General features: G+C 41.5%; 1 protein-coding gene across 3 annotated transcripts in view; it reads left to right on the forward strand.

Moving 5' to 3' along the window:
- The window catches only part of SLC17A5 (solute carrier family 17 (acidic sugar transporter), member 5), a 60,062-nt gene that overhangs the window by 28,852 nt on the left and 17,561 nt on the right, over positions 1 to 13,649 (forward strand). For all 3 annotated transcript variants that reach the window (XM_011942951.1, XM_011942949.1, XM_011942952.1), the window contains 2 exons: positions 2,989 to 3,147; positions 9,546 to 9,678. In XM_011942951.1, the coding sequence (XP_011798341.1) occupies positions 2,989 to 3,147; positions 9,546 to 9,678 (292 nt within the window). The remainder of the gene's footprint in view (positions 1 to 2,988; positions 3,148 to 9,545; positions 9,679 to 13,649) is intronic.

Below are 13,649 nucleotides of genomic sequence, written 5' to 3' on the forward strand. Positions count from 1 at the left end.
TGAGATCGTGCCACTGCACTCCAGCCTGGGTAACAGAGTGAGACTCCTTCTCAAAAAAAAAAAAAAGCTTTCATAATTTTTAATTTTTTGCCAACAATTAGATATGATGAAGCCATCGAGAGTATGTGTTTACATTGCTTGATTGGCAAAATAGTAGTGTGTTAGAAACAATAGCAAGAGAATAATTTCTAGATAAAGAACATCAAAAAAAGCTGTTTTGTACCTTCTTAAGCCCAACCTTGTGTTGTCCAGTATGGTAGCCACTAGCCCCACGTGGCTATTATACTTTTAATTTAAGTAATTTAATTAAAAATTTAGTTCTGGCCAGACGCAGTGGCTTACACCTGTAATCCCAGTACTTTGGGAGGGAGGCTGAGGCAGGCAGATCACGAGGTCAAGAGATCAAGACCATCCTGTCCAACATGGTGAAACCCCATCTCTACTAAAAATACAAAAATTAGCCGGGCATAGTGGCACGTGCCTGTAGTCCCAGCTACTCAGGAAGCTGAGGCAAGAGAATCACTCGAACCCAGGAGGCGGAGGTTGCAGTGAGTCGAGATCACGACACTGCACTCCAGCCTGGCAACGGAGCGAGACTCCATCTCAAGGAAAAAAAAAAAAAACTAGTTCTGTCCAGGCGTGGTGGCTCATGCCTGTAATCCCAGCACTTTGGTAGGCCAAGGTGAGCGGATCACCTGAGGTCAGGAGTTCAAGACCAGCCTGGTCAACTTAGTGAAACCCCATCTCTACAAAAATACAAAAATTAGCCCAGCATGACCAGCGAGTGCTTGTAATCCCAGCTACTCGGGAGGCTGAGGCGGGAGAATTGCTTGAACTCAGGAGACGGAGGTTGTAGTGAGCCAGGATCACTTCACTGAACTCTAGCCTGGGCAACAGAGCAAGACTCCGTCTAAAAATAAAAAAATTTAGTTTGTCACACATATGACAAGGGTTTTGTTTCATTTCATTTTGTTTTCTTTCATCAACCTGTTAGAAGGACAAGGATTTAATAACCGTGCACGTAGAATATTCCATCATCATGGAAAGTTCCATTAGACAGCACTACCTTAAACTCTTGTTTAAGGTAGTGATACTCGGAGAGTTTCTCCTAGTAATATTTGAAAATTCATCTTTAACTTGAAAGTTTTTATAAATGAAGACTTTCCCCCTGAAATATAACTTGTAACGTGGAAATACTATAAGTTGATCTTACGATTCATATTGGGAGAACAGAAAACTGTTGTGTTGTACTTCAGTTACAAATCAACACTAAGCTGGAATACATACATTTCACGTTCTTCTTTCTAAGCCTCTAATCCCATGGGCCTTGTATTCGTTTGATAAGCAGCTACTGAGAATCTGCCATGTGTCAGGCTTATGTGTTAGACATACAGCTCATCTTGGTTGGGTGATTGTCCAAAAACATCAGATTATCAAAAATTCAATTGATATTTATAGGTTGTAAAAACATACCAGTGTGACTAAAATTAAATATGTCTTATTACAGGTTATATTTCCAAGAGGTAGGATACATTCTTCAGAATATATTCAGTTTTCGGAGATCACCACATTTACGCTTGTAGCTTTCAGCATAAAAGAATGATTTCACTTCCTTTGTGGATTTCAAAGCCATATAAAAAACGCTATGTTCCAAATTCCTTCAAACTCTAAAATCCTCTCTGCCCTGAGCTTTTCAATCAAGACGGATAAGGGCAGACTTTTTAAAATCTAATCTCTACAGCAGTGGGTCCCAAACTTGCTGCACATTGAAATCACCCAGGGATCTTCAAAAACTAGGAATACTTACCTGCCACCCACCCACAACCTATTCAATTGGTCTGCGGTGTGACCTTGGTCTCAGTGTTTTTAAGGCTCCCCTGGGTGATTCTTATATGCAGCAAAGTTTGGGAACCTACTGTTCTACAGAATCACCAGTGAAACCTTTTAAAACTCAGATTCCTTGGCCCTACACTCAGAGTTTTTTTTGCTTTACTTGTTTTTGTTTTGTTTATTCAAAAGGCGGAGAAGAGAACACAGGCCCCTATATTAATAGAGTATGTTTTTTTATTTTTAGAATAAAAATGAGTACAAATAGAAATAAATAGAAATATGTCTTTCCTCACCCCAGCAGATCATCTTGCACACCCCCATGGTGCTTTTACCCTGCTTTAAAGACCACTACTGCATATGACTGCTTACAGAAACCTTGTATTGCCTAATTCTTATAAATCATTTCAATTGAATAAAGATTGGATAATTAAACATGACTTCTAACAGGACCTTCCAGTCTCTTTCCTTTACCCTTATGCCAACCTCTGAATTTGACTATGAAACTATATTTTAGAAACAGAGAATTCAGGCCAGGCACAGTGGCTCACGCCTGTAATCCCAGCACTTTGGGTCAGATCACTTGCAGTCAGGAGTTCAAGAACAGCCTAACCAACGTGGCGAAACCCCGTTTCTACTAAAAATGCAAAAATTAGCCAGGCGTGGTGGCACATACCTGTGATCCCAGCTACTCGGGAGGCTGAGGCAGGAGAAACACTTGAACCTGGGAGGCAGAGGTTGCAGTGAGCCGAGATTGTGCCATTGCACTCCAGCCTGGGCAACAAGAGCAAAACTTGGTCTCAAAAAAGAAAAAAAAAAAAAAGAAAGAGAGAGAGAGAGAGAAATCAATGTTGCAGGTGACTTCTGACATTCATAAGGAATATTTAGGGTTGACATTATAGCTCTATGAATACATTTTTACTTTTTCCTGTAATCTGAATCATGGCCTGTCTAGTTAATATATTTTTTTAAAAATCCAACAACTGAATATTTATCATGTATTTTGCTATTTAATATTTCAAAGGAGTTGATTTAAAAATTTGGAGTTTACTAATTAAGGTGATACTCTGTATGAATTCTGGATAGAGTTTTAGCTGATATGGGACAGATCTAAGCATTAATATAGCCGTAGTTTATCCTAATCATTCCTGTTTTCTTCAGCTTTCTTCACAGAAGTCAGTGCCGTGGGTACCCATTTTAAAATCCCTGCCACTTTGGGCTATTGTAGTTGCACACTTTTCTTACAACTGGACTTTTTATACTTTATTGACATTATTGCCTACGTATTTGAAGGAGATCCTAAGGTTCAATATTCAAGAGGTAAGAAAAAATAATCGTCTGCTTCTTATATGTATATATTATAAGACCATACACAGAATTTGTTCTCATCTATATAAAATGAAGTTATTTTGTATCTTCCATTTTATTCTGCTGTCCTAAATTTTAGAGATTCTTATACATCAACGGACTATCAAGAAAATGAAAAACAACCCACTGAATGGGAGAAAGCATTTATAAATCAAATATCTGATAAGGGTCTAGTATCCAGATATATTAAGAATTCTTACAATTCAATAATAAAGAGAGAACTCAGTTTTTAAAATGGGCAAAGGACTTGAATACAAATACACATTTCTCGAAAGATATACAGATGGCCAATAAGCATATGTAAGGAAGCCTGACATCAGGCTGGGTGTAGTGGCTCACACCTGTAATCCTACCACTTTGGGAGTTCGAGACAGGTGGATCACTTGAGGCCAGGCATTTGAGACCAGACTGGGCAACATGGTGAAACCCTGTCTCTGTTAAAAATACAAAAAAGGCCAGGCGCGGTGGCTCACGCCTATAATCCCAGCACTTTGGGAGGCTGAGGCAGGCGGATCACCTGAGGTCAGGAGTTCGAGACCAGCCTGACCAACATGGAGAAACCCTGTCTCTACTAAAAGTACAAAATTAGCCGGGCACGGTAGTGCATGCCTGTTAATTACAGCTACTCAGGAGGCTGAGACAGGATTAATCACAGCTACTCAGGAGGCTGAGACAGGAGAATTGCTTGAACCTGGGAAGCGGAAGTTGTGGTGACCCAGGATCGAGCCATCGCACTCCAGCCTGGGCAACAAGAGTGAAACTCCATCTCAAAAAAATAATAATAATAAAATACAAAAATAATCCCAGCACTTTGGAAGGCTGAGGCGGAAGGACTGCTTGAGCCCAGGAGTTCAGGACCAGACTGGATAATACAGCAAAACCGTCTCTACTAAAAATACAAGAAAAAATTAACCTGGCATGGTGGCATATGCCTGTAATCCCAGCTACTATGGAGGCTGAGGCACGAGAATCTCTTGAACCCAGTAGGCGAAGGTTGCAGTGAGCTGAGATCATGCCCCTGCACTCCAGCCTGGACAGCAGAACAAGACTCTGTCCCAGGAGAAAAAAAAAAACTAACAAGGCTGACTGCACAACCTTACTGGCTACATGGACTTACCAGCTTTAAAAACTTAAAGTGAATCCTCAGTCATTCACATTCCAAAGTATACTATAAACATTGGCCTGGCTATGTGGACCAAACCTTAAAACTTCAGACAGCTAAGCTGTGAAGAACTCCTGTGTCTACTTCTGAAAAACAAGATCACTGTATAGAAATGTATCCACAAATTGCACTGACAGAAGTTATATTGAAACTAGGCTTTGGCAATATGAGATGGATTCACTGTGAGCAACCTTATTTTTCCCAAGTTCTCTGTTAACAGAGCCTGATTATAATCTATGACCACATTTCAACTATAAAGTAGGGCTAATTTTTAAAAAAGAAAAAAATAAAATAAATAATACACTACTACAGTGATTAATTGCATTCAACTGTACATTGAAAGGTTAATTTGGTAATTATCATTGGGATAAAACTGAGATCCACAGGAAGATTAAAAATAGCAAATCCAGCCAGGCCCGGTGACTCACACCTGTAATCCTAGCACTTTGGGAGGCCAAAGTGGGCAGATCACTTGAGGTCAGTAGTTCGAGGCCAACCTGGTCAACATGGTGAAACCCCATCTCTACTAAAAATATAAAAATTAGCCAGGCATGGTGGCAGGTGCTTGTAGTCCTAGCTACTCAGGAGGCTGAGGCAGGAGAATCGCTGGAACCCAGGAGGCAGAGGTTGCAGTGAGCCAAGACTGAGCCACTGCACTCCAGCCTGGGCAACAGAGCAAGACTCCATCTCAAAAAAAAAAAAAAAATAGCAAATTCTCAAAATCATATTAACAAAATCTCTTATTTTACTTATGAAGTATATTTAAAGATTACTACACTGATGTTTCTATTTGACATTTTCAGGAAGAAGTATGTATGGAAGAAATAAAATATCAATAGCTGGCCAGTAATTAATGTTGTGTACTTTAAGATAAGGATCTTTTATCTTGCATTCATAGACAAAAAGGTATTATCTTAATTAAAATTAAAAGAAATGTGAATATAGGACCTTTCAGTCTGTAAAACAAAAAGAACTGTGAATAGAGTTTGAAAATAATTCTATAGTTATATAGCCTATTTTTTAATGGATTTTTTTCTTGAAAATCAATATATTATATTCATGAAATGGCCTGGGTGTTTTTGTTTTTTTTTTTTTAAATAGTAGAGATGAGGTCTCCCATTGTTGTCCAGGTTGGTTTCATACTCCTGAGCTCAAATGAAACTCCTGCCTCAGCTTCCCAAAGTGTTGGGATTACAGGCATGAGCCACCCTGCCCGGCCATCAAATGGCCTTTGTTCAAAATAAAGCTTGCTTTGAGAAGCATGGTGCAGGCATGCCTCCTTTTATTGCACTATGCTTTATTATACTCTGCAAATATTGTATTTTTTACGAATTAAAGATTTGTGCTAACCCTGCATGGAGCAAATCTGTTAGCACCATTTTTCCAACAGCATGTGCTCACTTCAGGGCTCTTGATCTTTGATGTTAATGTTGTAATTGTTTGGGGGCACCATAATCCTTCCCCATATAAGATGGCAAACTTAATAAATGTTGAGTGTCTTCTGACAGCTCCACCAGCCAGCCATCACCCCATCTCTTTCCTTCTCCTTGAGCTTCCCTATTCTCTGAGACACAACAATATTGAAATTAAGCTGGTTAATAACCCTACAGTGGCCGGGCGTGGTGGCTCATGCACCTAGCACTTTGGGAAGCTGAGGTGGACGGATTGCCTGAGTTCGAGAGTTCAAGACTAGCCTGAACAACATGGTGAAATCCCATCTCTACTAAAATACAAAAGAAATTAGCCGGGCATGGCGGCTCGTGCCTGTGGTCCCAACACTTCGGAAGGCTGAAGCAGGGGAGTTCCTTGAACCCAGGAGGCAGAAGTTGCAGTGAGCCGAGATCACACCACTGCACTCCAGCCTGGGTGGCAGAGCAAGACTCCATCTCTACAAAAAAATAAAATAAATAACCCTACAGTGGCCTGCAAGTATTCAAGTGAAAGCAAGAGTCACACATCTCTCATTTTTTTATATCTTTTATCTAAAATGTGTTATATTGAGATGATTTTCCACTCATCTCGATTCACAGTGCTCTTAGTGCTGCTTCCTCCTGAAGGAACATCCTTCCATAAGCCTTGCTTTTTCTCCTGTAGGCTGGCAGAGGACAGTGGAACACCCAACACACAAAACTACTGTTTGTGCATGAGTAAAGACCATGGTGATTTTATAGCTTCCTGGGCACTTCACATCCACGAAGTAGGAATTGGTGCTCTGCACCAGGCATTTTTTCTTGTGTTTCCTCTTCTCCCCTTCTGGAGAGGGATGAAGGAGATTTTTTGCAAGAAGTGTGTTCTCGTGGGTAGGTCGTCACCACTGGAAATATTTTATTTTATTTTATTTTATTTTATTTTTATTTTATTTTATTTTTTTATTTTATTTTAAAGACTGAGTCTTGCTCTGTCGCCCAGGCTGGAGTTCAGTGGTGCGACCTCAGCTCACTGCAACCTCCACCTCCCAGGTTTAGGCAATTCTCCTGTCTCAGCCTCCCAAGTACCTGGGATTTCAGGTGTGTGCCACCACACCCAGCTAAATTTTTTATTTTTGTAGAGACAGAGTTTTAGCATGTTGGCCAGGCTGGTCTCAAACTCCTGACCTCAAGTGATCCCTTTGCCTTGGCCTTCCAAAGTGCTGGGATTACAGGCGTGAGCCACTGCGCCTGCAAAAAAATTGGAATCAATTTTTTAAAATAAATGAATACAAAGGATCATATCCTTGAAGTGAAACTGTGGAAGGTGCCTGTGGAATGTATAAATGCTGAAGACTTTAGTGTATTTAGGTTGTTGCCCAGGCTGGAGTGCAATGGCACAGTCTCGGCTCACTGCAACTTCCACCTCCCGGGTTCAAGCGATTCTCCTGCCTCAGCCTCCCAAGTAGCTGGGATTACAGGCATCCATTACCACGCCTAATTTTTGTATTATTAGTAGAGACGAGGTTTCACCATGTTGGCCAAGCTGGTCTCAAACTCCTGACCTTAGGTGATCTGCCTACCTTGGCCTCCCAAAGTGCTGGGATTACAGGCGTGAGCCACCGTGCCCAGCCAGGAGTTTTTAACATTGCAACTTGAAGTGGAAAAATTCTGTAACTGTGAAGAATTATCAACCTTATTCCACCAGGAAACAAAATCAAGATCAGAAAATTCACTTCTCTGATTTACTACAGCTTATTCTTTTTTTATTCTCCTACTAATATTTTGAAACCATTTATTCTTATACAGGATTTTGCCACAAATAATGATAAATGTGATCCCACTATGCAGAAGTCTAAATGGAATGAAGTTTTTTTTATTGTTTTTAGTTTTTTTTTTTTCTTTTTGAGACAGAGTCTTGCTCTGTCACCCAACCTGGACTGCACCAGGCAATCTTGGCTCACTGCAACCTCCACCTCCCAAGTTCAAGCAATTCTCCTGCCTCAGCCTCCCAAGTAGCCGGGATTACAGTCATGTATCACAATGCCCAGCTAATTTTTTGTATTTTTAGTAGATACAGGGTTTCACCATGTTGGCCAGGCTGGTTTTGAGCCCCTGTCCTCAAGTGATTCTCCCTCTACAGCCTCCCAAAGTGCTGGAATTACACGCATGAGCCACCGTGCCCAGCCAACCTTTGTTTTATTTATTTATTTATTTATTTTTATTTATTTATTTATTTATTTATTTTTGAAAGGAAGTAGAATAGGGAGTGCTTGGTGATTGGATGTGAAATATGAGGAAAAAAAAAAACCATCAAGAAAGACTCTCAGAGGCTGGGCATAGTGGTTCATCCCTGTAATCCCAGCACTTTGGGAGGCTGAGGCGGCCAGATCACTTGATGTCAGAAGTTCGAGATCAGCCTGGCCAACATGGCAAAACCCAATCTCTGCAAAAAATACAAATTAGCCGAGCATAGTGACACACGCCTGTAATCCCAGCTACTCAGGAGGCTGAGGCAGGAGAATTGCTTGAACCCGGAAGGCGGAGGTTGCAATGAGCCAAGGTCACCCCACTGCACTCCAGCCTGGGCAACAGAGCAAGACTCTGTCTCAAAAGAAAAAAAAAAAAAAAAAGACTCTCTGGTGCTGTTAAAAATAAACGTGTGTGTGTGTGTAGTAGGTAAACATGTAATGCACTTTTGAGTTATGGTTTTACTTGGCACTGATCTTTTAAAAGCAAAATGTGGCCTAGGTTCTTTAATAGATAAATTGTAAGAAAAAAATGAATGGAAGGGAATTTACAGATTTAAAGAGACATAAAAGACAAATGAAAAACTTTTTAATGGCCAAGACTAAACTGAAGTGTCTAGGGATGTACATTTGGGTGATGTAACTATAAATAAAAGTGAGTACGTGATTACTATACACCAAAACAAGGTTAATGTTTATTTGAGGGGGGAGAAAGGGAGCTGTGATAGGACTAGTAGCGTAAGGGTCTTCTGGCAAGGCCGACAGTGTTCTATTTCTCAACCTAGATGGTCATTAGAATGACTCATGAGGCCGGGCGCAGTAGCTCATGCCTGTAATCCTAGCACTTTGGGAGGCCAAGGCGGGTGGATCACAAGGTCAGGAGTTCAAGACCAGCCTGGCCAAGACAGTGAAACTCCATCTCTAATAAAAATACAAAAATTAGCCAGGTGTGGTGGCAGGCGCCTGTAACCCCAGCTACTCGGGAGGCAGAGGCAGGAGAATCACTGGAACCCAGGAGGCAGAGGTTGCAGTGAGCTGAGATCGCACCCCTGTACTCCAGCCTGAGCGAGAGTAAGACTCTGTCTCAAAAAAAAAAAAAAAAGAATGATTCATTAAGCTATATGTTTGACTTATGTGGTTTTCTGCATCTGTGTTTTATCGTAAAAAATATTTTTAAAAAATAAATGAGAATGCAAGATGAAAATGTGCAGTAGGGAGAATCCATAGGCTAACAGGAAGGCTTGTCTTCTCCCACAACCCAAATCCCACAGAAACAGTCAAGATTACCCGAAGCAGACAGGATTATGGCAAGCCTTATTTCCCTCTGAGACAGACTCTTAGGGACTGCCTTGGACTGAACCCCATGATCCTTCTGAAAGCCAGACTTATTTGCTGTAATTATATAAAAAAATTAACAACATATTACTATGCATTTCCTTTGCTTTCAGGTGGTGGTCACTGGCTGTGATGAATGTGTATGTTTTGTTTTCTCCTCTCACCATAATTAATCCTGTATCTTCTTATTCCTTCCAGAATGGGTTTTTATCTTCATTGCCTTATTTAGGCTCTTGGTTATGTATGATCCTGTCTGGTCAAGCTGCTGACAACTTAAGGGCAAAATGGAATTTTTCAACTTTATGTGTTCGCAGAATTTTTAGCCTTATAGGTAAGTGAAACAAATCAGGTTTTGTTTTGTTTTACAGTTATTTACCATGTTTACAGTTATTGGAGATAGGAAAACAAAGTGTGTTGCCCACTTTTGCACACAGTTAACACAATACTTGACACAAAACACTTCACTCTGATCACCAAAATATTTGTGTGGATTTCTCCCTACACATAACCAGTTCTGCAGCGGACACTAGCGAGGTGTCCTGCAATTCAGTTCTGACACTGTCCAGCTGGAGGTAGCATCAGATCCTACAGGTTGAGGGCTCAGTTCTTCAGATACCAATCACAAGTCCCAGCTTGTGACCTCTGCTTCTGACTGACCGGCTATAAATCAGGGTTGCCGTGACTCTCTTGTCAGGTTCAGTAAATCTGCTAGAGCATCTCACAGAACTCAGAGAAACACTTTATTTATGTTTACCCATTTATTATAAAGGGTATTACAAAGGATATAGATGAACAGCCAGATGGAAAGCTGCATAGGGCAACATATGTGGGACCGAATAGGGAGTTTTCATGCCCTCTCCTGGAACACCACCCTCCAAGAACCCCGACGTCAAAAGTTCATCCAAACCGTGTCCCTTTTAGTTTGCATGGAGACTTCATTAAGTGAGCATGATTGATTAAATCATTGGCCATTGGTGACTGACGCACCCTTCAACCCCTCTCCCCTCTCTGGAGTTTGGGGGTGGTGCCAAAAGTCCCAGACCTCTAATCCAGCCACCATCCTGAAGCTGTATGGGGACCCCCAACCACCAGTTGTCTCATTAGCATACAAAAGATACTGTTACCACTCCAGAAATTCCAGAAGTTTTAGGAGCTGTGTGCCAAAAACCAGGGGCAGAGACCAAATATATATTTCTTTTTTAAAACAATGTTTTAATAGAAATGGGGTCTTGCTATGTTGCCCAGTCTGGCCTTGAATTCCTGGCCTCAAGTGATCTTCCTGCCTCAGCATCCCAAAATGTTGGGATTACAGACATGAGCCTGTCTGTATGACCACACTGGTCATATTTCTTTTCTTTTCTTTTTTTTCTTTTTTTTTTTTTCTTTGACAGGGGATCACTCTTAGCCCAGGCTGGAGTGTGGTGGCATGATCTTAACTCACTGCAGGCTCAACCTCCTCAGCCTCAGGTGATCCTCCCACCTCAGCCTCCTGAGTAGCTAGGACTACAGGCATGCACCACCATACCCAGCTAATTTTTTAATTTTTACTAAAGACAGAGTTTCAACATGTTGTCCAGGCTGGTCTGTAACTCCTAAATTCAAGCTATCTGCCTGTCTTGGCCTCCCAAAGTGCTGGGACTACAGGAGTGAGCCACCACACCCAGCCCCAGCCATTTTGTTTAATTTTTTTCTTTAATGGGACAAGGCCTCGCTTTATTGCCCACATTGGCCTTGAACTCCTGGCCTTAAACAATCCTGCTGCTTCAGCCTCCCAAAGTGCTAGGATTACAGGTGTGAGCCACCACACCCAGCCCCCAGCCATACTTTTTAAAATCACAATATCACAACAGTTCAAGACAAAATAAAAATGATATTAGCCATTTATTTTGTTCACATAACAAAACACTACGATGCATTTAAGTGCATTTCTTTACAATATGTTTCTTTTTGAACCATACATTTTGAGGATTAAGATTTATAATATTTGCCGGGCGCAGTGGCTCATGCCTGTAATCCCAGCACTTTAGGAGGCTGAGGCGAGCAGATCACAAGGTCAGGAGTTTGAGACCACCCTGACCAACATGGTGAAACCCCGTCTACTAAAAATACAAAAATTAGCCGAGCGTGGTGGTGAGTGCCTGTAATCCCAGCTACTTGGGAGACTGAAGCAGGAGAATTGCTTGAACCCAGGAGGCAGAGATTGCAGTGAGCTGAGATCACACCACTGCACTCCAGCCTGGGCAAGAGAGTGAGATCCTGTCTCAAAAAAAAAAAAAAAAGATTTATGATATCCTATTATCTCCACCATGGCTTATAATTATTTTTAAAATGGCTTGCTGTGCCAAACATCACCCCTCACAATTTTGTAAATCACTGTGCTTTCAGCTCAGACTTTGCAATGAAGTTTTTATATCAACTTTAGACAAGATGTAATGAAAGTATTTTTAAGCCTCCATCCCTTTTCTAAGTGAATTCATTTTAAGTTTCAATCCAAAAATATTTACTAGCATTATTATATCAAATATGGAGCTATAAATCAAATAGCTCAAACCATAAATAATCATGTGTTTCAGACTCTACTTTCAGAAAGGTAATTTTTTTTTTTTTTTTTTGAGACAGGATCTTGCTCTGATGCCCAGGATGGACAACCATGGCTCACTGCAGCCTCAACCTGCTAGGCTCAAGCAATTCTCCCATCTCAGCCTCCTGAGCAGCTGGGACTACATACGGGTCACAGCACAGCACCCGGCTAATTATTTTTTATTTTTTATAGAGACATGGTTTTACCGTGTTGCTCAGGTTACTCACAAATTCCTCGGCTCAAGCAGTCCTCCCACCTCAACCTCCCAAAGTGCTGGAATTACAGGCGTGAGCCACTGTGCCCGACCTAGAAATGTAACTTTTAAATCTATCTAATTAGTTGGGCATGATGGTATGTATCTGTAGTTCCAGCTACTCCAGAGGCTAAGGTGAGAAAATCTCTTGAGCCTAGTTGTTTGAGGCTGCAGAGAGCTATGATCACAACACTGCACTCCAACCTAGGCAACAGAGCAATACCCTGTCTCTAAAAATAGAAAAAATTGTACATAAAAATAAAACTATCTAAGACAATCATTTAACTTTTTTAAGGTCCCCAGTAGAGACCCTGGAAGTCTCAGTGACTATACTTCAGTAATTACATTATGGAAAAACTCTGGCTGGGCTCGGTGGCTCTTGCCTGTAATCCCAGCACTTTGGGAGGTGGAGGTGGGCGGATACTTGAGGTCAGGAGTTCGAAACCAGGCTGGCTAACATGGTGAAACCCCATCTCTACTAAAAATACAAAAATTAGCCTGGCATGGTGGTGGTGTGTGGCTATAATCCCAGCTACTCAGGAGGCTGAGGCAGGAGAATTGTTTGAACCCAGAGGCGGAGGTTGCAGTGAGCCAAGATTATGCCACTGCACTCCAGTCTGGGCAAAAAGAGTGGAAAAAAAAAATTAGCCAGGCATGGTGGCACACGCCTGTAATCCCAGCTACTCAGGAGGCTGAGGCACAAGACTTGCTTGAACCTGGGAGGTGGAGGTTGCAGTGAGCTGAGATTGCGCCACTGCACTCCAGCCTGGGTAACAGAATGAGAGCCTATTTCAAAATAAATAAATAAAAGAAATGAAATTAAATTAAATCAGACATGGTGGTGTGCACCTGTAGTGCCAGCTACTCAAGAAGCCAAAGCAGAGGATCACTTGAGCCTGGAAAGTCAAGGCTGCAGTAAGCCATGATTGCACCACTGCACTCCAGCCTGATGACAGAGTGAGACCCTGTCTCAAAAAAACAAGAAAATAAATAATACATGTAATTGAAATTTTTTTTTAAAGTTCCTCAGTTGCAGTATATACCAATACAACATTTCCATCATCACAGAGAGCTATAATAGCACTGCTGTCTAATAGACACAGAAAAACTGACAGCCCACTTATTAAGTCCCTTATTGTATTTTACACTTAACCGCCTATAATGACCAATGTGTATTCTTATCAGTTATTAATACTAGGGAGGTTTCCTGCAGATTATGTGGGAAAGAAAAAAAAAAAAACCAAAGCCAGGCGTGGTGGCTCACACCTGTAATCTTGGCACTTTGGGAGGCCAAGGCAGGGGGATCACTTGAGGTCAGGAGTTCGAGAACAGCCTGGCCAACATGGTGAAATACTGGCTCTACTAAAAATACAAAAATTAGCTGGGTGTGGTGGCCCAGGCCTGTAATTCCAGCTATTCAGGAGGCTGAGGCAGGAGAATCACTTGAACCCGGGAGGCGGAGGTGGCA

This window comes from Colobus angolensis, unplaced genomic scaffold (genome assembly GCF_000951035.1).
Source record: "Colobus angolensis palliatus isolate OR3802 unplaced genomic scaffold, Cang.pa_1.0 Scaffold213, whole genome shotgun sequence".
In the NCBI taxonomy this organism is placed as follows: Eukaryota; Metazoa; Chordata; class Mammalia; order Primates; family Cercopithecidae; genus Colobus; species Colobus angolensis.